Below are 25,821 nucleotides of genomic sequence, written 5' to 3' on the forward strand. Positions count from 1 at the left end.
CATACATACATACATACATAAATAAATAAATTGCTGCCAACCTGCCTTCCATTGAGGACCTCTATACTGCATGAGTCAAAAAGAGGGCGGTGAAAACATTTACTGACCCCTCGCATCCTGGACACAAACTGTTTCAACTCCTACCCTCAAAACGTCACTACAGAGGACTGAACACCAAGACAACTAGACACAAAAACAGTTTTTTCCCGAACGCCATCACTCTGCTAAACAAATAATACCCTCAACACTGTCAAACTAATAATGAAACAAAAGAATCGAATGTTTGATTGAGAAGATTCTTATTTGACTGAAGCAGCACCTGTGATTTACCTGTGATTCAAGAGTGTTTTTATTTTTGGATATGTCATATATTTTTCCTGCAGGGTTTTTCTTGCTGATTTTGCGTTATGTCCCACTATATCCAATGACTTTCTAAGCATGCGATTGCTATCAAATCCAAAGCTACAACTTTTTCCTAGGTATGTGCAAGCATTTTAACTGAGGATAACTTCACTGAATTTATTGAATTGCTTTATTATAGCTAGGCCTACGTTATGATATAAGTGAGTCAAGTGATTACTGTTGCTTAGTACAACAAATTTGAAAAAATAAACATCAGCTGTGGCCACATGGCTTGAAGCTTAGATTTGTTTTTGTTTTTTAAATGTTTTTTTAAATCTGTAGTTATTACCTGGGACATGTAAGCAATATTTTTTTTAGGTTCCTGTCAACTTCACAAAACATACTAATTTAAAATATTAATGGTTTCTTTGCATTTCACAGTATCTATTTATTAACCTTTCCTTTTTTACATTTTTTTTATTTAAAACAAAACACACATAGAAGACAAACACAAAATACACACAGTTGCGATATTTACATCCCAATTTCTATCAGAAGGTCTAACCAAGAAACATACATTTTTACATTATTTTGTTAACGTTTACGCTTGCAAAATTTTTGTTTACAATTCAAAATGAAAAATCCATTATTAATCTTTTTTGGTTTTCTGTTTTACTTCACTTCCTTTGTACATTTCTATTTTTTAGCCAATTATAAAATTTATTCCATACCCTATAATAGTCTGAGTCCTCTTTCCCTTCTAATTTCTTGGTCAACATATCCATTTTGGCACATTTGATGAATATTTATTAACCTTTCCAATGAATCATAAGCTAACCACATTTTCCTCTAACACGGTGTACTAATCCAATTTAACTTTTATTATGTGGTAAATAATCACCAGGGACTTCTGCCTCAAAAAGTAAAATGTGTTATGTGACCGCATGCAATTTAGTGGGGGGGTTTTGCATCTCCACAGATAGCATCTAAGTAATCCTGAAGTAGTTGCACAGGTGCAAACTCCCCAGCCGCAAAATCATTTGTCTAAACATACTGCTCAAAAAAACAAAGGGAACACTCAAATGACACATCCTATATCTGAATGAAATATTCTCATAAAATACTTTGTTCTGTACAAAGCTGAGTAGGCACAACAGCAGGTGAACTTGATTGTCAATCAGTCTTGTGAACAGCAGCTGAACTTGATTGTCAATCAGTGTTGTGAACAGCAGGTGAACTTGATTGTCAATCAGCGTTGCTGCCTAAGTTTGATTTTACAGAAGTTTGATTTACTTGGAGTTATATTGTGTTGTTTAAGTGTTCCCTTTATATTTTTTTTGAGCAGTGTATTTATCTACCGATACAACCGCAGCCAGGATGGTTGTTGGATCCTTTTGTGATGGGAGTTAAGACGCGGCGTTATTACACCATACCTCGGCAACAGGTAAATAAAAAGCCCATTCAAGTCAGCAGCTGGGTGCAAAACAAGCTGGAATTTCTTCCAACGGGTGAGACCCTTAAACTGGCTTGCCCACCGCCTCCCATAACGTAAAGTACTGCCATCCTAAACCTAGGCACTTAAAAAGTCGGTCCTTGGACTTTAAAACCTTACTAAACCGCGAGCAAGGAAGGAGGGGAGCAAAGCAGAGAAATCTTAACACTACGCGAGCGTTCCTCGCGTGGGGTCCTCGCTTAGGATCCGACACTGAGCATGCGTTACCCATCCGGGCCCCGTTTAACTTCCAGGCTGCGAAGTTTGGTCCTGGGGAACGGCCGTAGACGGTCGCGGAGGCTGCCCTTGGCGTGGCAAAAACGTGCGGGGCGGCGGCAGGAGAGGCCGAACTCGCTTTCCACCTTTTGTGGGGAGAGTAACCAATATCGCAGGTCAGTTGTCCGTTACGGGAAAGAGACGAGTTCTTACGTTCATAGCACCTATACTTACACAATACAAAAAACCTGGGTGGGGTAAGCCATATTTAACCATGGATAAGTATCTTACCTTAAATGCAACGTTTGGATCCATTGATTATTTTGGACTGCGTGTTATTTCTTTGTGTACTACCAATACGTACTTTACAAAATAAATAAAAATAAATAAATAAGGTTGCTAAATTCAGGAAGGGCACTCCTCCCATCTGTTCCTAAATTAAGTTAAGCACTGACTGCCATTGTTAATTTTTATATGCATAGAAGTAAAACTTTTCTTCCCCTTACTTTTTTAATCTAAAGGAAGAAGATATCGGAGAGGAAGACATGGCAAACAAACCTGAATATTATGTAAATATAATTTGATTTTCATGAAATGGTTAAATCATTTGAAAGATAAAGGTATAAACGTTTAGGGTTTTTTTTTGAAGGTTAAGTATTTTAGTATGGTCAGACTTACATTGTCACAGATTTAAGAATTCAAAAACAATTTATTTGATTCAATTGAACTAATGTATCTATCACAAGACAGTCTCTTTTTCAGTTCAGTGAAAGTTTTACACTTTTTTTTCTGGGAAAAAGAATGATAAAATACAATAGCAAAAACGCAAGGGTTGCACAACAACAACAATAATATATAATATATAATATAATAATAATAATCTCATCCTCTAATTACTTTCTAAAACTCCATGTTAAAAGTTTCAAAGAATTCTGAGCTTTTCTGTAATTTTATTTTGTGTTCATATTACTCTGAATAGACCACTTTAATTCTTGAATCTTAGCGCAAGATTTTAGTAATATTTTTACATGTTATTGGGATTGTCCATGTACATTTTTCTCTTGGCTTTCTTGTTGTATAAGAATCTTATACTTGAAAGAGTCCTCCAAAGTAATATAATCCTACCTCTTGAGTCAGTTACTTTATCGGGGTCTGGATTGATAAACATCTACTGAAAGTGAGACATTCCTCTTATTAAGTCCTCTGTATTCTGTTCTGGCAGAATGACCTTGAAATGATCTGGGGACTGCCAAAATGAGACTTAAGGCTGTTGGATTTCCACCACTTGTATTAAATGTTGGTTTCCAGCTTTAAATTAAGATAACCTTTGAAAAGTGTTCGGAAACTTCAGATCGTGCAGAATGCAGCTGTGAGAGCAATCATGGCCTTTCCCAAATATGCCCATGTCACACCAATACTCCACAGTCTGCATTGGTTGCCGATCAGTTTCCGGTCACAATTCAAAGTGTTGGTTATAACCTATAAAGCCCTTCATGGCACCGGACCAGATTATCTCAGGGACCGCCTTCTGCTGCACGAATCCCAGCGACCAGTTAGGACCCACAGAGTGGGTCTTCTCCAGGTCCCTTCAACTAAACAATGTCGCTTGGCGGGACCCAGGGGAAGAGCCTTCTCTGTGGCAGCCCCGGCCCTCTGGAACCAACTCCCCCCAGAGATTAGAATTGCCCCCACCCTCCTTGCCTTTTGTAAGCTGCTTAAAACTCACCTCTGCCGCCAGGCATGGGGGAATTGACATACGTTTTCCCCCTAGGCCTTTACAATTTTATGCATGGTATGTCTGTATGTATGATTGGTTTTTATAATAATGGGTTTTTAACTGTTTTTAGTACAGTGGTACCTCAAGATACGAACCCCTCGTCTTACGAACAACTCGTGATACGAACCCAGGGTTCAGAAAAATTTTGCCTCTTCTTACGAACTTTTTACGAGTTACGTACCGGCGTTTGGGGACTGCTGGGAAGCCGCGCGGCTGTTTTAAAAGGTGACAGCCGGGCGGCGGGGCTTCCCAGAAGCCTCCCGAACGTCGGTTTGTAACTCGAACAAAGTTCGTAAGAAGAGGCAAAATTTTTCTGAACCCCGGGTTCGGTTCGGGAGGTTGCTGGGAAGCCCCCCAGCCCGGCTGTCACCTTTTAAAACAGCCGCGCCGCTTCCCAGCTGTCTCCCGAAGCCGAACGCGGAAGTTCGGCTTTAGCGTTCGGCTTCAGGAGACAGCTGGGAAGCGGAGCGACTGTTTTAAAAGGTCGCAGCCGGCCTGGGGGGCTTGCCAGCACCCCCGATCCCCGAACCCGGGTTCGGGGGGGGTGCTGGGAAGCCCCCCAGGCCGGCTGTCACCTTTTAAAACAGCCGCGCGGCTTCCCAGCAGTCGCCGAAAGCCGGTTTTTTGCGGGGGGTTTTTTGGTTGCACGGATTAATTGACTTTACATTGTTTCCTATGGGAAACAATGTTTCGTCTTACGAACCTTTCGTCTTACGAACCTCCTCCTTGCACCAATTAAGTTCGTATCATGAGGTATTACTGTATTGGATTATTGTTATATGCTGTTTTATTGCTGCTGTTAGCCGCCCCGAGTCTGCGGAGAGGGGCGGCATACAAATCCAATAACTAACTAACTAACTAGCTAGCTAGCTAACTAACTAACTAACCAACCAACCAACCAAACAAACAAACAAACAAACAAACAATGCATGAGTTTCTCCTATCTATTTATGTATATTATGCCAGTCTTGTGATTAAATTGGTAGACTAAACTTGGGGAAATCCCAGTTCTAATCCACCATTAGCCATGGAAAGTCACTGGATGACTAGTGGACAATCATCCTTTACTCAGTCCACCCTACTGTACAGAGTTACTATAGTGATAAAATGAACAGAGTTTCTAAACTCGTCACATACTTTTCATAGATTTTCTAAGTAACATTATTACTGCCCAGCCACTCTGTATGGTGAGATGTCTGGCATAACGTTTAATAAATAAAATAAGAGTGATGTGGTTGGTATGTGTAGTGGATGTGTACAGCAGAAACAAGTTTTAAAAATTCTGTGTGGCGGTGGTGCTGCGACAGGATGCTTGGGACAGAGCTCCATCCCCGAGCCTCCTCTTTCTCACTGGCGGTCGCTTATCTGCGATCCAATCGGTCCTGGAGGGACTGGCCCAAGAACAGGGGGTCTCCCGGATTCCGAGGGGTACTTCTTGGCTGGCTCTCGACTGGCTCTGTCGCTCTCTCACTCTCTCGACAACTCTCTCTCTCCTCTCTCCACTCTCATTCCCCCAGCAGCACAACTCATCTCCAAATGGCAGTCGCCATCTTCCACGACACAGCTGATCTCTTATTATTATTAATAATAATAATAATTATTATTATTATATTATGTCTTAATATTTCCAAACTTCTAGTACAACCCAATTAGAAAAGGTTAGTCTAGAGAAGTTTGATGCACTGAATTGGTAAGAGAGGTTTTGGAATAGAAGTCAATAAAATATAAAACCTGCATGCTTTGATCCAGGCAGATTCCAAGGCCTAGAGTCTAGGGGTCTTCACATTATTCTTTCAGATATAGTGGGAAAATAAAAACAAATTTGTGATAGATAAATATACTAAATGTTATTTGTCGATAATTAAAGTTTGCCTTTTGTCTGTTTTGTTCTAGCTAGATTCATTGTTAAGATATGCCTTCAAAGGGAAAGGATTTAAGGAAATTAAAACAATGATACAAGAAAATTACAAATATGTCCCTCAGAAGTGTAAGAGACAATTATTAAATCAACTTGACAAAGCAGTAAAAATGGTATGTAGGAAATTCTTAATTGCTGAACATTAAATCTAATCAACTGTTCCGACAGTAACACATGTGAAATTATCTGCTTTAGGAATTGGACAAAAATGAATTTTTGAATGTTGCCCTACTGTTGAAAGGCATTCAGGTGTACTGTAGAAGTGATTTTCCGGAAGGTATAAATCTGCTTCTTCAGCAACGATTGATACCAAAGATAAGTAACCTAATACATTAATGTCTTTGTTACTAATCAGTAATATTATTATATTCCAAAACATACTTGCCTAGCAAGAAATGTCTATGAAGTTGTTATCTGAACTATAAACATATTTTTCAACATTCTTGTTGCAGCTAAAACATTATTCTCAATTACTTTTTTATTGTTTTAAAATTTTACATTACCTCACTATGCTGATTGTGAGCAAGAATTGCAAACTTTCTATTTACTGTATATGTTAGGGACTGAGTCCAACTGTTGTGAAAATGTGAAAATCCAAATTCAGTACATCCCACAAATCCAATTTGTCCTTCAAGGAATTTAGAAAAGGAGGGCCCTTTCCTTTCTTATGTAATTGATTTTCTTCGTCCCAGTATACAGTTTTCCCTAACATTCAGCAAAATCTGCCTTTTTATAACCTCCGGGATCGGATATTTGAAAGAATAAAAAACAGGCTCCTTACTTCTTCATGCACTTGAGAAGTATATTACCAACCCCAAATCTCTTGTAAAGTAACTCCCTGTCCTTATTTGTATTTATTCCAACTGAGGAACTCTGGGAGTTGAAGTCCACAAGTATTAAAGTTGCCACACTTTAAAGTGTGTTTGGGGACCTGGGGGGGGATTGCTGACCCCCTCAGAGGGGGTTTGTGTCAGCACTCCACACTGGTCTAAACAACCAATGATGAACATACTGTATTTTAAACCAGAGTACATGTGGCAGTGGTGGCTTGTTCAGGCAACAATACAAGTCAACAGGATATTAAAGGTATTGTTTACAGAATGTACGCAGTAATTATAATACAGACCATAATACAACTCTTCTTCGCACACAGCGAGTACATAGTATCATAATAAAGGCCATACTATTACATATTTTATACGCATACAGCCAAGATATAATTACGTGTATTATCTCCTTCGCACACAGCTGAGATATAATATACCATTTAGTATTAGTACACAGCTTATTTTCTTATTAATACCGCATATAATACAATCCTAACACATAGTAGATACTAGACTAAGTAGCACACAGCAATTACATATATTCTCTTATTAATACAGCAAATACATTTACATTAGTTGCACACAGCTCTTAGAATACAGTATCTTGTGCACAGCGCAGAGATTAATACTTAACTAGCATATATAAATAAGCATATAACCAACATTACATGATAAGGCACACAACAGACACAATGCAGAATGCAGCAGCGAGAGCAATCATGGGCTTTCCCAAATATGCCGATGTTACTCCAACACTCCGCAGTCTGCATTGGTTTCCGGTCACAATTCAAAGTGTTGGTTATGACCTATAAAGCCCTTCATGGCACCGGACCAGGGTATCTACGAGACCGCCTTCTGCTGCACGAATCCCAGCTTCCAGTTAGGTCCCACAGAGTGGGTCTTCTCCGGATCCCGTCAACCAAACAGTGTCGCTTGGCGGGACCCAGGGGGAAGAGCCTTCTCTGTGGCGGCCCCAGCTCTCTGGAACCAACTCCCCCCAGAGATTAGAATTGCCCCCACCCTCCTTGCCTTTCGTAAGCTGCTTAAAACACACCTTTGCCGCCAGGCGTGGGGGAACTGAGATATACTTCCCCCTAGGCCTTTAAAATTTTATGCATGGTATGTCTGTATGTATGATTGGTTTTTATATAATGGGTTTTTAACTGTTTTTAGTATTGGATTATTGTTATATACTGCTTTATTACTGTTGTTAGCCGCCCCGAGTCTGTGGAGAGGGGCGGCATACAAATCCAATAAATAAATAAATACATACATACATACATACATACATACATACATACATACATACATACATACTAGATTGCAGCCCAGCCCATAATTGCTGCCTGGCTCTTAAAGCAATATCATTATTTCTTTCTAACATTCTATGCTGGCTTATCTTAATATATTGTAAACCCAACCAAAACAGTACGTGGTACTGACAGTTCGCAGCTTGGGTGTCCTCCTCAATCCACAGCTGACTTTAGAACACCATTTTTCGGCTGTGACAAGGGGGGCATTCGCCTGGTGCGCCAGTTGCGGCCCTATTTGTACAGGGAATCTTTACAGCCACTCATGCCCTTATCACCTCGAGATTCGACTACTGCAATGCTCTCTACATGGGGCTACTTTGAAGAGTGTTCAGAAATGTCAAATCGTCCAAAATGCAGCCGCACGAGCGGTTATGGGCCTTCCAAGGCATGCCCATATTTTTCCAGCACTCTGTGGACTGCATTGGCTGCTGATTAGTTTCCGGACGCAATTCAAAGTGTTGGTTATGACCTATAAAGCCCTACATGGTATTGGACCAGATTACCTCCGAGACCACCTTCTGCCACATGAGTCCCACCAACTGGTTCCGTTCTGTCAACTAGGCAATGTCGTTTGGCGGGACCTAGGGGAAGAGCCTTCTCTGTGGGGGGGCCGGCTCTCTGGAATCGGCTCCCCCCGGAGATTTGCACTGCCCCCCCCCCTCACCCTCCGTAAGAGCCTAAAGACCTACTTATGCCGCCAGGCTTGGGGCCATTAGACCCTATCCCCCTGGCCGACTAATGTATGTTTTGCTGTGTGAATTGTCACCAGGCATGGGGGAGTTAAGTTATCCTTTCCCCCTAGGCTATTACAAGTTATGCATGGTATGTTTGTGTGTATGTTTGGTTTTTTATAATAAGGTTTTTTTAGTTGTTTTTATTAATTGGATTGTTCATGTTGTTTTACCACTATTGTTAGCCGCCCCGAGTCTGCGGAGATGGGCGGCATACAAATCCAATAAATAATAATAATAATAATAATAATAATAATAATAATAATTATTATTATTATTATTATTATTATTATTATTATTATTATTATTATTTATTAGATTTGTATGCCGCCCCTCTCCGAAGATGATGATGATAATAATAATAATAATAATAATGAATAATTTTAAATCTTATTAGAGTTTTTAAAAGTTTTTTAGTATATTAATTGGATTTTTAGATATGTATATGGTTTTTGACATGTTGTGAGCTGCCCCGAGTCCATGGAGAGAGGCAGCATACAAATAAAATAAAATAAATAAATAAAGACGGTTCTCAATGCTGATCAGTGCAGAATACAATCTATTGATTTGCATGAGCTAGAAATGGAACTTCTAAATGCAGCCCAAATGCATTAACATTGATTCATATATATCCTAGAAACAACTACAATTCCATATGCCTTTTCATAATGCCCCCCCAAGTTTTTTTTTTGGGGGGGGAGACAAATTTAACCAGATCTCATAGGGAATGCATTGTATGTAGCTGTGTGTTTCTTGACGAGAGAGTAAAAAAGTGCAAGGTATTGTACTTCCCAGATCAGTTGGAGAAACCTCACTAATGGCCTACAGCAGTGTTTCCCAACCTTAGCAACTTGAAGATATTTGGACTTCAACTCCCAGAATTCCCCAGCCAGCAAATGCTGGCTGGGGAATTCTGGGAGTTGAAGTCCAAATATTTTCAAGTTGCTAAGGTTGGGAAACACTGGCCTACAGAACCTCCATGAAATTTGAAAACCTAATTAGGGCTGTCTCAAGACACTTTGCAGATTGAGAAGCATGAGAGAGAGTGCTCCTTCCACCAAGTCAAAATGCAGACTACTGTGTTTTTTTTTTGTTGGTGTCACAAAAAAATTGAGAAAGGTCATCTGTTTCTTCTGATAAAAGTACAAAGCAATACATTAAACTACTTATTGTCCTTTCAAGACACCCAACTTTCATATTGCCTAATGGTAGGGTAGACCTTGTAAGTAAGTGGTGGTGTTGAAATGCTTGCTTGCTTTCGTGATCAACCTCCAGCAAGTAGTAGTACCGAACCATAGGTTTTTGTCATGGTTTGTTGACTGAACCATAATAAGTAGAAGATTTTGTAGCACTAAGTCGTGATAGTGAAGGCAAAGCATACAAATCACATTGTTACTTAGTGCGTTGGGTGAAGCCAACAAATGAATGCAAACTGGGTAGGTTTTGTTGCAGTAAATCTATCTCCCCATGCAGTTCAACAGAGAACACTAACATAATAATAATATAATAATTTATTATTAGATTTGTATGCCGCCCCTCTCCAAAGACTCCAGTGCTTTAGAACATTTTCATTTTGTTTATTGTTGAGCAAGCACACAGTACATTTCACCGATTCCATTAAATATAATTCTCCTGTAGTTGTATATTAAAATTTGGTGTGAATTTTGCTTTAGATGGTCATTTAATTTTTGCTTGTCTTCCTTTTTACATGGTTACTTGGTTTGTAAGGACAAAAGAATTTCTGACCCTGATAGAATCCAAAGAAAACAAAGACTTGGAAAATCTTCTTGAGGTTTTCTTTACTACAGCCTTGGTAAGCATATAGAAAGAACAGCAAAGCTATTCTCTGGTGGTCTTTCCTTATTAATGCTTGTCATTATGAAGGACTGATTTGCAGATCTCTTTTTTCTAACAATCTTGCCAATAAGTGGGGTTGAAAATTTTTTTGGGGGGGGCATTGATTTCTTATATGGTTTACTTAGGAGTTTGGCACAAATTCATTTTCCAGTATAATCAGTCCTAGTATGTTTCCTACTCATTACCTGCTGGCTCTCTCTCTCTCTCTCTCCCTACCTATCTCCCTACCTACCTACCTACCAATCCATCCATCCATCCATCCATCCACCTACCTACCTACCTACCTACCTACCTACCTATCTATCTATCTATCTATCTCAGGTAAAGAGCGGGTATATCTCATATTTTTATTATGGCAAGTACTCTGGCAAGTACTTTGTATTATGGCAAGTACTCTGAGTTATTCTGGGAATTGATGTCCACAAGTCTTAAAGTTGCCAAGGTTGGAGATCCCTGCCCTAGAACATTGGGAGAAGTTGTCAGTGATAAATATACTGCTCAAAAAATAAAGGGAACACTTAAACAACACCATATAACTCAAAGTAAATCAAACTTCTGTGAAATCAAACTATCCACTTAGGAAGCAACATTGATTGACAATCAATTTCACATGCTGTTGTGCGCATTCAACTTTGTACAGAACAATGAGAATATTTCATTCATTCAGATCTAGGATGTGTTATTTGAGTGTTCCCTTTATTTTTTTGAACAGTATATATTGTCACAATGATGTAGGAACTGACTCCTGAGTTATCATGCAATGAAGTCTTCGGAGAGGGGCAGCATACAAATCTAATAAATTATTATTATTATTATTCATTATTATTATTATTAAGTCTCATTTTATTTATTTATTTTATTTATTTATTTATTAGATTTGTATGCCGCCCCTCTCCATAGACTCGGGGCGGTTAACAACAATAATAAAAACAGCATATAACAAATCTAATATTTAAAATAACTAAAAAACCCTTATTAAAAACCAAACAAACACACACACACAAACATACCATGTAGAAATTGTATAGGCCTAGGGGGAAAAGATATCTCAGTTCCCCCATGCCTGACGACAGAGGTGGGTTTTAAGGAGCTTACGAAAGGCGAGGAGGGTGGGGCCAATTCTGATATCTGGGGGGAGCTGGTTCCAGAGGGCCGGGGCCACCACAGAGAAGGCTTTTCCCCTGGGTCCTGCCAATCGACATTTTCACAGACTAATGGGGGAAAGGAAAAATAGTTGTTACCTCAAACTATTGTATTGAAGAAATCGTTATTGCAGTAATGCAAATTGAATTATTTATATGATTATATACTTATTATATTAGCATATAGATTGCATAAAGTAACACAAATGTTTGAAACTTCTGTATTCTTGCTAAATATATACTGACTTTTAATATCTCCATTCTATCTCTTATTCCTTCCATTCTCATCAACATCTTGCTTTTAGATGATTGGTAAAAACAGCGCCGAAGGTAGGTTTTTAAATAGTGTTATAATTACTGAATAGTCAAAATGGCCTTAAGATTTTATGACTAGTCTATGCTAGACATATTGAGTTAAGTAGAATCTACATTTGTGTAAATTTAGGATGAGTTTTTGTGAATTTTATTGTTGGGTCTGCGTGAAAAGGTATTATGAGGGGGTAGGGAAAACCATAAACAAGGCTGCAAATTTTATTTAGCTTAATCATTAAAATGCTGAAGCTAATTGATTCCTGTTGTGCTGCTCCAGTCAAATCAGTTCATTTATAAGGAGTTATGGGGGTAATTTGTTGTTCCATATTATATTACATTAGACAGAAAGTATCTTCAAAAATTCTACCTTGATTTGTTTCAGTATCTCTACATTTCTGAATTAAACAGCAATACCCAGTTATGAGTTAAAAGGAGACGATGGGCTCAAATTTGAAATTTCATCATAGCTTTAGATGGAAATACTGTTTAAAACAAAGGACTAAAAAGTAAAACCTCATAAAACTGTTAGGAATATTAAAAATCAATTAGAGAGATAAGGTGTGATGGTTAATACTGTCAATCCTGTCACTTTTTCTTCCTTAACTTATATAGGAAGAAAGCAGCTGTTTGACTTTTTCCTACAACACCTGGGACATTTAGCCACGGAATCTAATGTGAATTTTTTCTTTCGACAGGAGGTTAGTTTAAAATCCATGTACCAAATGTTAAGGCCTGAAATCATTAATTTTTATCAGCTTGCAAACTTCTATTACATAGGAGAGTACTTTTGATCAGATTGGAATAGCTGAACTTTATTTCCTGTCTTTTTTCTCTATTTCTTTGGATCTCTAAAACCAAGGCTCTCAAAACATTAAATACACTTTTGGCTAATGTCAGCTGTAATGAGAAGAAGGTCTTTGTTGCCTCTGAAGAGATATGCTTGCTTATGTAAGTCAACTTTTCTTGTCTGGATTATATTTTTATTTATTTTTCACATTCCTTTAGCGCCTCAAAGATATTTGAAGGATATCCCTTTTATCTTTGATTTCATGTCCTTCAATACTGTTTAAGAGACAGTATTTCACCAACACCACCATAAGTTATTTGTAAAATTAATAACAGCAGGGTATATAAATAAAAATCTTCTTTGGTGTCTTAATTGATTGTATTTACCAGTTTCTCAGGATTTTTTTTCTGAACTGAAAAAGGACAAATCAGGGTCTTTAATTATAATTAAGTCTGGAACTGGCTCATTTGTCTTGCTTTTCTGTTTACATTATCAGACAATCAGTTGAATAGTTAATATAGACCTAATTGGTCCTGGGGGGAGGGGTCCCTCCCAAATATGAGCAATTTAGCAATAGATCCTTTGCAGTCCATTGGGTTACATTAGTTTGTTTTAAATGTTGAAATGTTTGCATTTTACTTGTAAAAAAATTAATCTCAAATTACTGCTTTACTCTTTTATGACATCAAAGTTATTAATGGGCTATGTTGTTTCAGGAAAGAACTTGCTAAAGGTATTCAGGATGTTGGTGGTAAGAAATGTTTGATATCTTCATCAGGAGTTGGGGAAATTCTGAATTGAAAATAAAGAGCTGGAGTTTAAGATTGTGAACAGAGAAGGGAGAGAATTGCATGAGAGTCATGAACATAGCACCATGTCTTGCCTAAGAAATGGAAATAAAAATTTTACCTTTAATTTTAACTTTATTTTTCTTGATGCACCAGCTTAGTATATTTAGTAAGATTGACATTTGCCCCAAAGGTAATAAAGACCGCAATAGGAGCCGGTGTGAAGGTGCTGGGCTAGAAACCAAGATACTGAGTTGCAGAAGTATTGCGTTCACTACCTTGAGCTGGGTTTGATGCATTGGTCAAAGCACCATGATAAAAACAGGGAGATTGTGAGTTCTAGTTTGGTCTTGGGGACAAAACCAGATATGTGACCTTGGGCCAATCATTTTCTCTCAGAAGGAGACAAATCCTAGGAAAAAACTTGCAGAGTTTTGTCCAAGCAGAGACTTGTCCAGGCAATTTCTGAGAATTGGACTTGGCTGGATAGAATAAAAAAATAATATGGGCAAAAAAAGTTTTCAATTTCAACTTGAATAGAAATGAGTTTCTTTCTGCTCTGAAAAGATGATTTGGGGGCTGGGGTTAGCCAAGCTTGCTATTTTTTTGGGGAAAAATATTTCTATTTTTTCCCTGCAGATTATGATATTCAGGTTGCTTTTGTTGAAGCTCTGTTTAGGATGATGTTGAAAAAGTGTCGAAATGAAATGATGGTCAGTTGGTTTGAAGATCAACATATCACTAAGATTTTTAGAAGAATCAAGGATGAAGAATTTGAGACCGTAAGAGTTTTTGTGATTCATATCCGGAATAAAGTCATGGGGAAGGAGAGAAAGGAAATAAAATAATGGGAAAGGAGAGAAAGGTGTTTCTAAATTTATAGGTCACAGGACATACAGTGGTACATCGCTGTTCATCATTAATTTGTTTCCAGGAGGCATGATGAGTACCAAAAACTATGAGCTCCAAACATTTTTTTTTCTCATAAGAAATAATGTAGTGATGTAGGCAGCCATCAACAAATAGCCGCTCAGAGTTCGTTTGGAGTGAGCAGCATATAAATATAATAAATGAATAAATAAATTTTAGTTTGTGCGTTGAGTACCAAATAAACGCTGAGTACTGGGACAAAATTCTTACTGCAAAATGTGTTGAATACCAAATCCGATGAGTTTCAAAGTGCAAGGCACCTCTGTATAACAATCCAGATTTGAATTTCAACTTTGGGTATTTCACTTTCAAAATGGGGGAATAATGGTTCAGCATCCCTGCAAAAGGCTATTCATAATTCATTTTTAGGATAATTTGTGCCAGTGCACCTAAGGTAAGTAACAGTCCATTATAATTATCACACAAATATTTTGCATATTGTCTTGAATACCATTGGAGAGAACATGTACTTTCTATAGTATTCTCCCCTCCTCAACTTGACAAGAGAGCATTTAAAAAAAAAATAAATGTAACATTCTGTTTTCTGTCTTCACTTCAAGGATAGCAGAAACTTTCTTAATGAACTAAATGAAGGACTTGGTGATAAAAGAGGGTAAGTGTTTGCAATGAATCTTTCCCAGATGGGCACAATAGCACACAGCTTAGTCTGCCAATATGAATTTTTTTTAAAGAGAGAGAGATGCTAGTTAACAATTGGGTATTGATTATTATTTCAAATTATTGAAAATATTTTTTTTTTAAAAAATTGGCATTGACCATTTGGAGATAGTAAGGGTAAGTAATGCAAAATACTCAATATCTGCTGCATTTTTAATACAAAATAGTGCAATTGGTGTCCTTTGATCAATGATTCCTGTAGTTTTATAATATTTTAAGGTCATAGATACAATATGAATGATTCTTTAATGCCATTAATATCCTCGTTGAACTTTTAAAAAACTTAGAAAGCATGAACTTTTGAAAAAGTGAGGGCAGCTTATTCATGCAGGGTCAGGAAACATTTAAAAAATATGTGGATATCCAATTCTGAATCACAAAAGTGCTGATATTATCAGGTGGTATGAGATGCAGTAATGTCAGAAGTTGATTGCCAGGTAGATTTGTCCATTTTCCATGTCAGTTTTATTGCCCCCCTGCCATGCCAGTGCAGAAAACAACCCTATTGGCAAGCTATTTTACTTAATTTGGAGTTCTGATATTACCTTAAGCAGTGCGGAAAGGGAAGTACCTCTCTTAATGAAGTGTGAATTGCTGATGAAGCATGGAATTAGATGTGGGCTTGCTTTATTTTCCATGACATGTTGACATAAGATAGTGCTGACCTTCCCTAAAAATCTTCAAATAGGTTTGCTACCCCCCAGAATAAATAATTCTTCTCATGTTGTGTCTTGCTAAATTAGATATTTTGCTAAGCAACACTTCACATAGATTTGCTTCTTAGGTCATGAGAAAACTTCATGGATAACATGGAGTAATGTTTGTTAGTAATGCCTGCCTTCATTTGTATGCTTTAATCATACTGGCCAGCACAGTTCCTATGAATTATTTAGGAATGTTTTGTGTATTTAGGTCAGTGTTTCCCAACCTTGGCAACTTGAAGATATCTGGACTTCAACTCCCAGAATTCTCCAGCCAGCAAATGCTGGCTGGGGAATTCTGGGAGTTGAAGTCCAAATATCTTCAAGTTGCCAAGGTTGGGAAACACTGATTTAGGTCATAGTCATTGCAATAGGGCAAAAGATAAATGTTCTCAAGTTCATTTGTGAAACCACCTAGAAGGCTGGGCAACCTTAAACACTCAAAGAGCCATTTGGACAGTTTCCCACAGAACAGAAACTACCGGGAGCCATAAAACCCTTCCCTGACGATTTTCTCAACAGCCACAGAAGTAGCATATGTAGTTGAATTAAACATTCTGTTTTCTTCTAAAACTTTTATTTTCTTAGATTTATCCATGGTTGGCCTACCGGGGGTCGAAAAGCTCAATAAATAGCTTGCCAGCGGGTTATCACACATTAGCGGTTGTGATGCATATTTTGAGCGACGGAGCTGCAGCAGAGGGCTGAAAGAGCCACATGCAGCTCCAGAGCCACAGGTTGCTGACCCCTGATGTAGATGCAGGCTGCTTTAAAGCACCTTATTGTCTTATTAAATACTGTGATTATAAGTTTCAAAACTCTGGTCCAGTGTTACTTGGTGATTTCTACTCGAAAGATCCCTGTCTTGACATTAACCTCTCCTACTCCATCATTCTTGACCAGCAGCAATATTTTCCTGTGATTTGTTGCATTTTTGAAGGTTTAGATGAAATATGTCTTAACTGGGGGAAGTTACATTGCTGTATAAATCCAGATTGACTTCAATTGATAGTTTGGATAAGCTTGTTCTTCTCTGGTTTAATCTTTGCTTATAATTCAGACTTTTACAACGTGAAAACTTCTAGATGAATTAGGCCTGAGTTACAAGTCATGTCCACTAAATCTATTCTAGAAGCAGATTGGAATAAAGATTGTGTCAGCATTCCAATTAACATCTAAGTTTAAATCAAAGTCCAAGGCAAAGACTTCCTCAAAGTTCCAATTTATTCTTAGAGCCATCTTGGCATGTCGCTGGGGAAACCCAAATCTGATTTCCCCAGGATTTCTACTTCCAGTTTACAGTTCATCCTCCTGTCCCACACCCTCAAGTTCATCGCCATGGACCACTAAGCTTCTGCCACCAGGTCTGTACACTCCCATCATCTTCCGGCCCGGTGCTGACAAAAGATGATCTTTGAATTCTAAAAGAAATTTATTTTGTCTTCCCCCAACTTCTCATGCAACCACCCCTCCAATTTCCCACAGCAAGAAACATTCCAAAAGAACATAGCATAGACCTCCAGGCATTCTGGCTTCAGCCTGACAGGCAGCCTCCCCTCACGAAAAAAGCATGTCCTGCAAAAAGAAAAGAAATACCTATTAGGGAGTTAATTTTTAGTATTATCAACCAACCCACCCACCCCAGGTGTACCCTTCAGCTTGTCTGGGTATTTATCACAGAATTGCTTAATCAATCTGTCAGCTTGAACTTTCCAACTCTTCACCCAGCTGGATTCAGCCAAAGGGTAACCCTTCCAGTGGATTAAATACTGCAACTCAATCAAATGTATTGGATATATAAACTTTGTCTCCCACTCGGAAAGGCAGTTGGAGAGACCAGTGCTTGTCTGCTTGCTACTTATAGGCCTCTGCTGCATCAGTTATGGCTTTCTTGGTGTTCTCCCATCCTTCCTTTAGCATATACATCCATTCAGTCAGTGACACTGATGTGGGAGTTGCTGTAGGTAGCTCCAGCATGGGAACAAACTCTTGGCTTGTTGTGATTTGAAAGGGGGAGAACCCAGTGCTACGTTGTTATATGCTACTTCTGCAAACAGCAGCAACTCCGACCAATTGTCCTGCTGATAGTTTACATAACAACGGAGGTATTTCTCTACCATCACATTCCATGGCCCCATTGATACTCGGATGAAATGCCAGGCTAAGTCTCTGTGTGGATCTGATGGAGTGTAGGAATGTCCTCCAGAACCTGGTGGTGAATTGCACCCCCCTGATCAGAGACTATTCTTTTTGGGACTCCATGTAAGCAGTAAATGTGTTTGAGAAACAATTTCGCCAAGTGTCTAGCTGATGGTAATATGGAACAGGTAACAAAATGAGCTTGCTTGGAGAACAAATCGATGACAGTCCAGATTACGGTATTCCCCTTGCTGTCTGGGAGTTCAACTAGGAAGTCCATAGCTTTGTCTTCCCAGGGTTTGCTGAGATTGGCCCCAGCGGTTTTCCAGGCCTATGCTTTCTGGTAGTGCAGGTAACGTAGCTCTTTACATAGTCCTCCACTTTGGCATTCATCTTTGGCCACCAAAATTACCTTCATGTTAGTTAAAGAGTTTTTAGGAACTTAAAGTATCCTCCCAGTTTGGAGTCATGACTTTGCTGGAGCACCTCCAATCTAAGTCCACGTACAATTTGGACCCCTTCAAAGCCAAGCCTTCCCTCATGGTCAGGAACTCCTTGTTCTCGTTAATCCAGGGGTCACTTGGCAGGACTGCCTTCAGTTTTTCAGTCCACTCCCACTTACTCCTTGTGCCTGGTCTCGGGGCTTGGCCTCGTGAGGACGGGGGCTGCCAGTTCACCTTCTGAAGGGGGAGCGCCCACTGCTTCTTTCAGTGAGGAAGGGTTGATATAATGGAACTCTTCTTTGGCTGTCGTATTGCGGCTTCCTGGACAGTGCATCAGCCAATAGGTTTTTTCCCACTGGAAAAAAGTTCAAATTTGTTTGGGTGAGAGTTTTCTAGGTGTCTTCAGGCCCTTGAGGTTCTTATGGTCTGTCCATAAGGTACCTTGCTCCCTTCTAGGAATTGTCTCCAAGTAAGCAGCGCCCAACGAACGGCATAGGTCTTTTTCTCCCAAATGGCCTATCTTTTCTCGGTCAGGGCAAGTTTCTTTGAAATATAAGCGCATGGCAAGAGTTGGCCTTTCTCATCCTCCGGCAACAGCACTGCTGCCACAGCCACATCACTAGTGTCCGACTGAATGATAAATTGTCATGGGATGCTATAGGATTGGCAGAATAGTCACTTCAATCTCTCAAAAGCTTTCTGGCAATCTGTTGTTCATTCAATGGGCTGGTTTGGCTTTGGTTTAGTGGCCGTTGGGCCTGTTTTTAGCAGTTCTGTCAGCAGCAGGGCTACTTCTGTGAATACTGGGATGAACTGCCTGTAGAAATTTGTTAAACCCAGGAAGCTTTGCAGTGGGTGTATGGGGGCTGCCAATCAAGCACTGCTTTCACTTTCCCTGGATCCATCTATCCCGTCACTGGAGATATGGTATCCTAAGTAGTCTAATGAAGTCTTGTGGAATTCACATTTGGAAAGCTTTGTATATAGTTTGGCAGCTAAGAGTTTTTTCAAAACTTGGTCGCATTAACTGTACGTGCTCTTCCAGCGTCTCACTAAAGATGAGAATGTCATCTAAATAAACAAGCACCCCCTTGTACAGGTGGCAGTGGGGCACCTCTTTGATGTATTGCATGAAGGCTGCAGGGAAGCCCTGTAGTCCAGAGGGCATCACCTTGAATCGGAAGCTTCCCATCAGGCAGTTGAAGGCAGATTTCCATTCATCCCCCTCCATGATTTGAATGCGATAATAGGCTTCCCTTAAGTCCAGCTTGGTGAATATCATGCCTTTGGACAAGTGGTTCAGCAAGTCCTTCATGAGGGAGAGGGGGTAGGTGTTTTGCACGCACACAGCATTTATCCCATGGAAATCAACGCACCCTCATCTTTCTTCTCTTTGAATAGCATGGGATGATCTTAAAACTTTAAAAGGAACTTATTTTGTCTACTTCTAACTCCTCATGCAACCGCCCCTCCCAACTTCCCACAGCAAGAAACATTCCAAAAGAACATAGCATAATGTGGCAGGACAAGGCCTCCAAGCAATCTGGCTTCGACCTGACAGATTGTGTTTCAGGATCAATGAAAATGTTCTTCTTTTTCAGGATTTATTCAATTCCCTGTAAAGCTGCTTATGCTGAATTGATTGAGGTAATTAAGCTAGTTGTGATGTTATGAAATATTGGAAATATAGTGATTTTAATATGGTTACAGTGTTTATTATCTATTCTTTCTAGTTTAATAATGCAAAAGTATTTTTTGGGGAAAATTAATTATTTCTGTTACTGCCTTTAGGGAGAGAGCTGTTGAAGGTTAAACAAGATGTGAAAATGTTTTTATGTAACTTTGACAAATAAATATTTTTCTATTCCCATCCTATAATTATAATGTTATTCTTTTTGTTGCTGTTCCTGGTTTTTTGTGAGTATGATTTTTTTAGCTGTTGAATAAAAGTATTGAAAACAGCTCTCAGGAACAATTTATGCATATAATAGAAACATAGAAGATTGACGGCAGAAAAAGACCTCATGGTCCATCTAATCTGCCCTTATACTATTTCCTGCATTTTATCTTAGAATGAATATATATGTTTATCCCAGGCATGTTTAAATTCAGTTACTGTGGATTTACCAACCACGTCTGCTGGAAGTTTGTTCCAAGCATCTACTACTCTTTCAGTAAAATAATATTTTCTCACGTTGCTTCTGATCTTTCCCCCAATTAACCTCAGATTGTGCCGTCTTGTTCTTGTGTTCACTTTCCTATTAAAAACACTTCCCTCCTGAACCTTATTTAACCCTTTAACACATTTAAATGTTTCGATCATGTCCCCCCTTTTCCTTCTGTCCTCCAGACTATACAGATTGAGTTCATTAAGTCTTTCCTTATAAGTTTTATGCTTAAGACTTTCCACAATTTTTGTAGCCCATCTTTGGACCCGTTCAATTTTATCAATATCTTTTTGTAGGGGAAGTCTCACCAGCGCTCTATAAAGCAGGATAACAATCTCCCTCTTCCTGCTTGTTATACCTCTAGCTATGCAGCCAAGCATTCTACTTGCTTTCTCTACCATCTGACCGCACTGTTCACCCATTTTGAGATTGTCGGAAATCACTACCCCTAAATACTTCTCTTCTGAAGTTTTTGCTAACACAGAACTGCCAATATAATACTCAGAACCAGCTCCCCCCAGAAATTAGGACTGCCCCCACCCTCCTTGCCTTTCGTAAACTTCTTAAAACCCACCTCTGCCGTTAGGCATGGGGGAGCTGAGACATCTCCCCTTGCCTATGTAGTTTTATGTATGGTATGTTTGTCTGTATGCTTTTTATATAATTTTTTTTAGTTTTTTAATGTAAATTGTTATTTTAGACTTCAATATTAGATTTGTTATAGTATATTGTTTTATCACTGCTGTGAGCCTCCTCGAGTCTACAGAGAGGGGCGGCATACAAATCTAATAAATAAATAAATAAATAAATATCAACCCTATTGCACACTTCAGAGTAATCAGCAAATAGGCAAACCTTCCCTACCAAACCTTCCCCTATGTCACTCACAAACATATTAAAAAGAATAGGACCCAGAACAGACCCTTGTGGCACATCGCTTGTAACCAGGCTCTGCTCAGAATACTCGCCATTAACAACAACCCTCTGATATCTATGCTTCAGCTAGCTGCCAATCCACTGAACTATCCAGGAATTAAGTCCAATCTTCACTAATTTATCTATCAGCTCTTTATGTGGAACCGTATCAAATGCTTTGCTGAAGTCCAGATAGGCAATATCCACGGCACCACCTTCATCCAACACCTTTGTGACATAGTTAAAGAAATCAATGAGATTATTCTGACATGATTTGCCCTCATTTGCCATAATTCCATCCATTCTTGAATGCTAGCAAGATAAAACTTGTAATTGGTATTTTACAATTTCTTATTTTATAGCTACTGAAGAAAAAGTACTTGGGGTTTTGTGGGACATGTCATTCTTCCTAAGACGTTTTATAATACATTTTTAGAATTATGTTTTATTCATGTCTCTTATACTCACAGCTTCAGAAATTGCTTCCAAAATTGCATATATTCTGCTAGTATTATATATAACCTTTAATTCATTATGCAAAAAGGAGTCAGGTAACTTACATTTTGGTAAATAGTGACTTCATTGGGAATTAATTGTTTTGAAAAAGGAAAAAAAAATCAAAATTCAGAATTCCCCTAAGGCATCGGCTGATGCCTTAGGGGAAACTTCAGGAAACCAAAGCAGTAGAGTTTCTCTTGAGGGCTCTGTGCAAGAGAAGGCGAGTAGCTGAGGCTCTCTAACATGTAGCACTGTACTATATAGCTTATTTCTTGGGTTTCCAAAATGCAAAGTTATGTTGTACTGGATTTAGGGGTAGAAATCAAATTGAGTCTGTTTCCTTTTATATCCAAGTTAAAGAAACCTTCTGATGACAAACTAAAAGAGTTTTGGATTGACTTCAATTGCGGAAGTGAGAGCATTACATTCTATTCAGAGAGTCTAGAGGTAAAATTATAATATTTTTTTAAAATGGGGCCTTTCTTTACTTACTTCTTTACTTACTTAATTACTTAGCTGCCATTAAAATGACTTTTACCTCAAATATATATTTTCAGGACACATTGTGGGAGTCAATAAGATTGCTAAAGGAAGACATTACCAATTATTGCCTACAGGGTAAGTCCATGAGAGATTACTCTCAGTAGAAATATTAAGTTGAAATTTTGATAATGTGTGTCATTTTTGGTTGTACTTATTAGAAATTTATTTATTTATTTATTTTTGATTTGATTTGATTTGATTTGATTTGTATGCCGCCCCTCTCTGTAGACTCGGGGCGGCAAACAACAATGATAAAAACAGCATGTAACAATCCAATCCAATACTAAAATAACTAAAAAAAACCTTATTATAAAAACCAAACATACATACAGACATACCATGCGTAAATTGTAAAGGCCTAGGGGGAAAGAATATCTCAGTTCCCCCATGCCTGATGGCAGAGGTGGGTTTTAAGAAGTTTACGAAAGGCGAGGAGGGTGGGGGCAATTCTAATCTCTGGGGGGAGTTGGTTCCAAAGGGCCGGGGCCGCCACAGAGAAGGCTCTTCCCCTGGGTTCCGCCAAACGACATCATGAAAACTTGATGGCAGAACTACTTACTTCCACTGCTTCTCTGCTGCAGGGCTTAGGGCTTGAGCACGAGGTTATTTCTTATTGTTGACTGTATCTTTATATTTCGTTGTAAGCTGCCCTGAGTCCTTCGGGGATTGGGCAGCATAGAAGTCTAATTAATTAATTAACTTCTACCCTTCTCCAGGGTTATCCAGAACACTGTTGAATGTGTGTATAACTTCCCCCACCTGTACACTAAGGAGCTGTGATGATACCACATGCATGGAAATAAAGCTAAAAAGCTACTTCCCAGTTTCCTTTTCCCCCAAATCAAAAAAATCTAATTTCTTTCATAGTTGCAATAGAAATGACCATAAAAGTGCAGAGCACAGGGATTGGAGAGGTCTGTGGTAAACCTCAAACAAGAAAATTGTTGATCTCTGACATCATATCCTCCATATGGCTTAGAAGATTTGTATGCAATAAGAGGAGGCATAGGGACACAGTGGCTCAGTGGCTAAGGTGCTGAACTTGTCGATCAGAAAGGTCAGCAGTTCGGCAGTTCAAATCCCACCCGTTACTTATCCCAGCTTCTGCCAACCTAGCAGTTCGAAAGCATGTAAAAATGCAAGTAGAAAAATAGGGACCACCTTTGGTGGGAAGGTAACAGCATTCTGTGCAGCTTTGGCATTGAGTCATGGTCACATGACCACAGAGATTTCTTCGGACAGTGCTGGCTTTGAAATGGAGATAAGCACCGCCATTTTGTTTTTTATTTGGAGCATATATGTTTACCAATAACATTTTCATTCCCCCTATTTTTCCAACATTAATACCCTTCCTTTCATATCTGTATAAATTAAATTAGCTTTTATTCCATTTTTAACATATGTCACCACTCTTTTTTCCCCCCCAGCCAATGTCAGAATCAATTTCCCTAATTTCTTAGGATCCAGATATTTCTGATCTTGTTTTTATATAAACCTCCTGGAGAAATATAATATCAGCAATTTTCTATGTTTTTTTTCTTTTCACCAAATCATTCAACTCATTTCCATTTATTGACAATAACTGTATTTCCTTTTCCATTATTCCTAATTATCTATGGTTCTTAAACTTTTCTTCTAGTAACTCACTGTGTCTTGATTCTTGTTACTTCTTTCTTCTACCTTTTTACCAGTCGTTTAAATTCATTAAATTAATTAAGCTAAATCAATGATAGTAAATGAATTTCCTACCTAATCTTAATGTTCTGAGTGATTATACATTGATTTAATACAGTTAATAGATAATGTTAGAGATAGAATTAATAGGTAATGGTGAAGAAAGATTCTATATACATCCAATAGTCTCCGTTTATAATAAGACAATCAGTTTGATATTTATAATTTGGCAACTCTGTTGTGCGAGTCTTTTACCCCCTTAAAATTCCAATACTCTTCTTCATATATTGTCTTCGGAGCCCCCATCGCCTCTATTCACTTATCTGCTTAATCATTCAATTCTCTCCTATCCAGTTTCAAATGGTGTTTTTATCTTCTGGTGTTTTTATCTTCGATCTTAGTCTCTGAGTTGCCCAAACACTGTCATTTCTTCTTACACCAATCTCTTCGTCTAAGTCTTTCTTTCACCGCACATTCTGTAAGTCTGATCTCCTAATGTTTCCAAAATCTTTTAAATTATCTTTCCTTACTATATTTTTTCTTGCTGCAGCATAGATTTTATTTTCCTCTTAGTCCTTTTTAAACTTTCCTTTATTTTCTTTCGTCCTAGCACTATCATTTCCATTCTCACTTTTGAGTCTTTTAGCCTTTACCTTCTTGACAATGTTATTTTAAGTAATCACAGCTCTTCTTTTTCAGTCGCCAGAACTTCAGTCCTTTTGCCCCAAATCATTGAAATTTACTTGATTTATTAATTCCAATCACTGGCCATATGGAAGTCCTCACTAATGGGGATGAGCACAGTCTGCTACTCAGTTTTTACTTCCCAAACTGGAGTGGTTATTGCGGCCTCGGGTCCCCCATGTCAAAATGACATGACGGATTGGATTTGGTTAAGGAGGGATTACTTCGTTCCAGCGGGCAGTTGCTTTCCACCTCACTGTCCCCTGGACTTCCCCTCCATTTCTTGCGGTTCTCCAATCACAACACATCTTCAAAGAGTCCTCAGACACAAAAAATCAGAGATTGAAGTTTGGAGCTCATCCTTTCCTCTCTGCACTGCCTCGACATCACCACCGGAAGCCTTAGGCCAGTGTTTTTCAACCAGTGTGCAGTGCCACACTAGTGTGCCCCAAGACATGGTCGGGTGTGCTGCGAAGAAGGAAGTTCAGGTTCTGGTCTTGCAACTTTTTGCTGAGAGAGTGAGAGTGAGAAAGAGAGAGAGAAAGCAAGAGAGAGAGAGAAAGAAAGAAAGAGAGAGAAAGAGTGAGAGAGAAAGAAAGCAAGAGAAAGAAAAGAGAGAAAGAGAGAGAAAGCAAGAGTGAGAGAGAAAGAAGGCAAGAGGAGAGAGAGAGAAAGAAAGCAAGAGAGAGAGAAAAGGAGAGGAAGGGGGAGAGAGAGAGAAGAGCAAAAAGGGGAGGAAAAAAGAGAAATGAGAAAATGATTGAGACAGAATGAGAGGAAAGAGAGAGAAACAAAAGAGAGAGAGAGAAGTGACTCTTGATTTAAAGCATATGATAAAAAGCACCCAAATAATAAGAGAGAAAACCCCCCAGCCCTCACCTGTTTTTGGAAATGGTTCAAGAGTGTGTATACACACACACACACACACACAAGGGTGGGGAGGAGA

At 38.7% G+C, this 25,821-nt stretch overlaps 1 protein-coding gene across 7 annotated transcripts in view; it reads left to right on the forward strand.

The window, feature by feature from the left end:
• Positions 1-1,612: 1,612 nt before the first annotated feature.
• Positions 1,613-25,821, forward strand: part of SYCP2L (synaptonemal complex protein 2 like) — a 67,315-nt gene continuing 43,106 nt past the window's right edge. For 2 of the 7 annotated variants that reach the window (XM_070747250.1, XM_070747255.1), the window contains exons 1-14: positions 1,613-1,786; positions 2,572-2,619; positions 5,721-5,858; positions 5,941-6,060; positions 10,325-10,429; positions 11,921-11,945; positions 12,540-12,625; positions 12,787-12,875; positions 13,431-13,465; positions 14,142-14,284; positions 14,993-15,045; positions 19,995-20,040; positions 22,329-22,421; positions 22,532-22,592. In XM_070747250.1, coding sequence (XP_070603351.1) covers positions 1,742-1,786; positions 2,572-2,619; positions 5,721-5,858; positions 5,941-6,060; positions 10,325-10,429; positions 11,921-11,945; positions 12,540-12,625; positions 12,787-12,875; positions 13,431-13,465; positions 14,142-14,284; positions 14,993-15,045; positions 19,995-20,040; positions 22,329-22,421; positions 22,532-22,592 — 1,087 coding nt within the window. In that variant the 5' untranslated portion in view covers positions 1,613-1,741. Of the gene's footprint in view, positions 1,787-2,032; positions 2,308-2,571; positions 2,620-5,720; positions 5,859-5,940; positions 6,061-10,324; positions 10,430-11,920; positions 11,946-12,539; positions 12,626-12,786; positions 12,876-13,430; positions 13,466-14,141; positions 14,285-14,992; positions 15,046-19,994; positions 20,041-22,328; positions 22,422-22,531; positions 22,593-25,821 lie in introns of those variants that run through there. The other 5 variants (XM_070747251.1, XM_070747252.1, XM_070747253.1 and 2 more) reach the window with 5 other exon arrangements.

The sequence above is a fragment of the Erythrolamprus reginae genome, chromosome 3, assembly GCF_031021105.1.
Source record: "Erythrolamprus reginae isolate rEryReg1 chromosome 3, rEryReg1.hap1, whole genome shotgun sequence".
Classification (NCBI taxonomy): domain Eukaryota; kingdom Metazoa; phylum Chordata; class Lepidosauria; order Squamata; family Dipsadidae; genus Erythrolamprus; species Erythrolamprus reginae.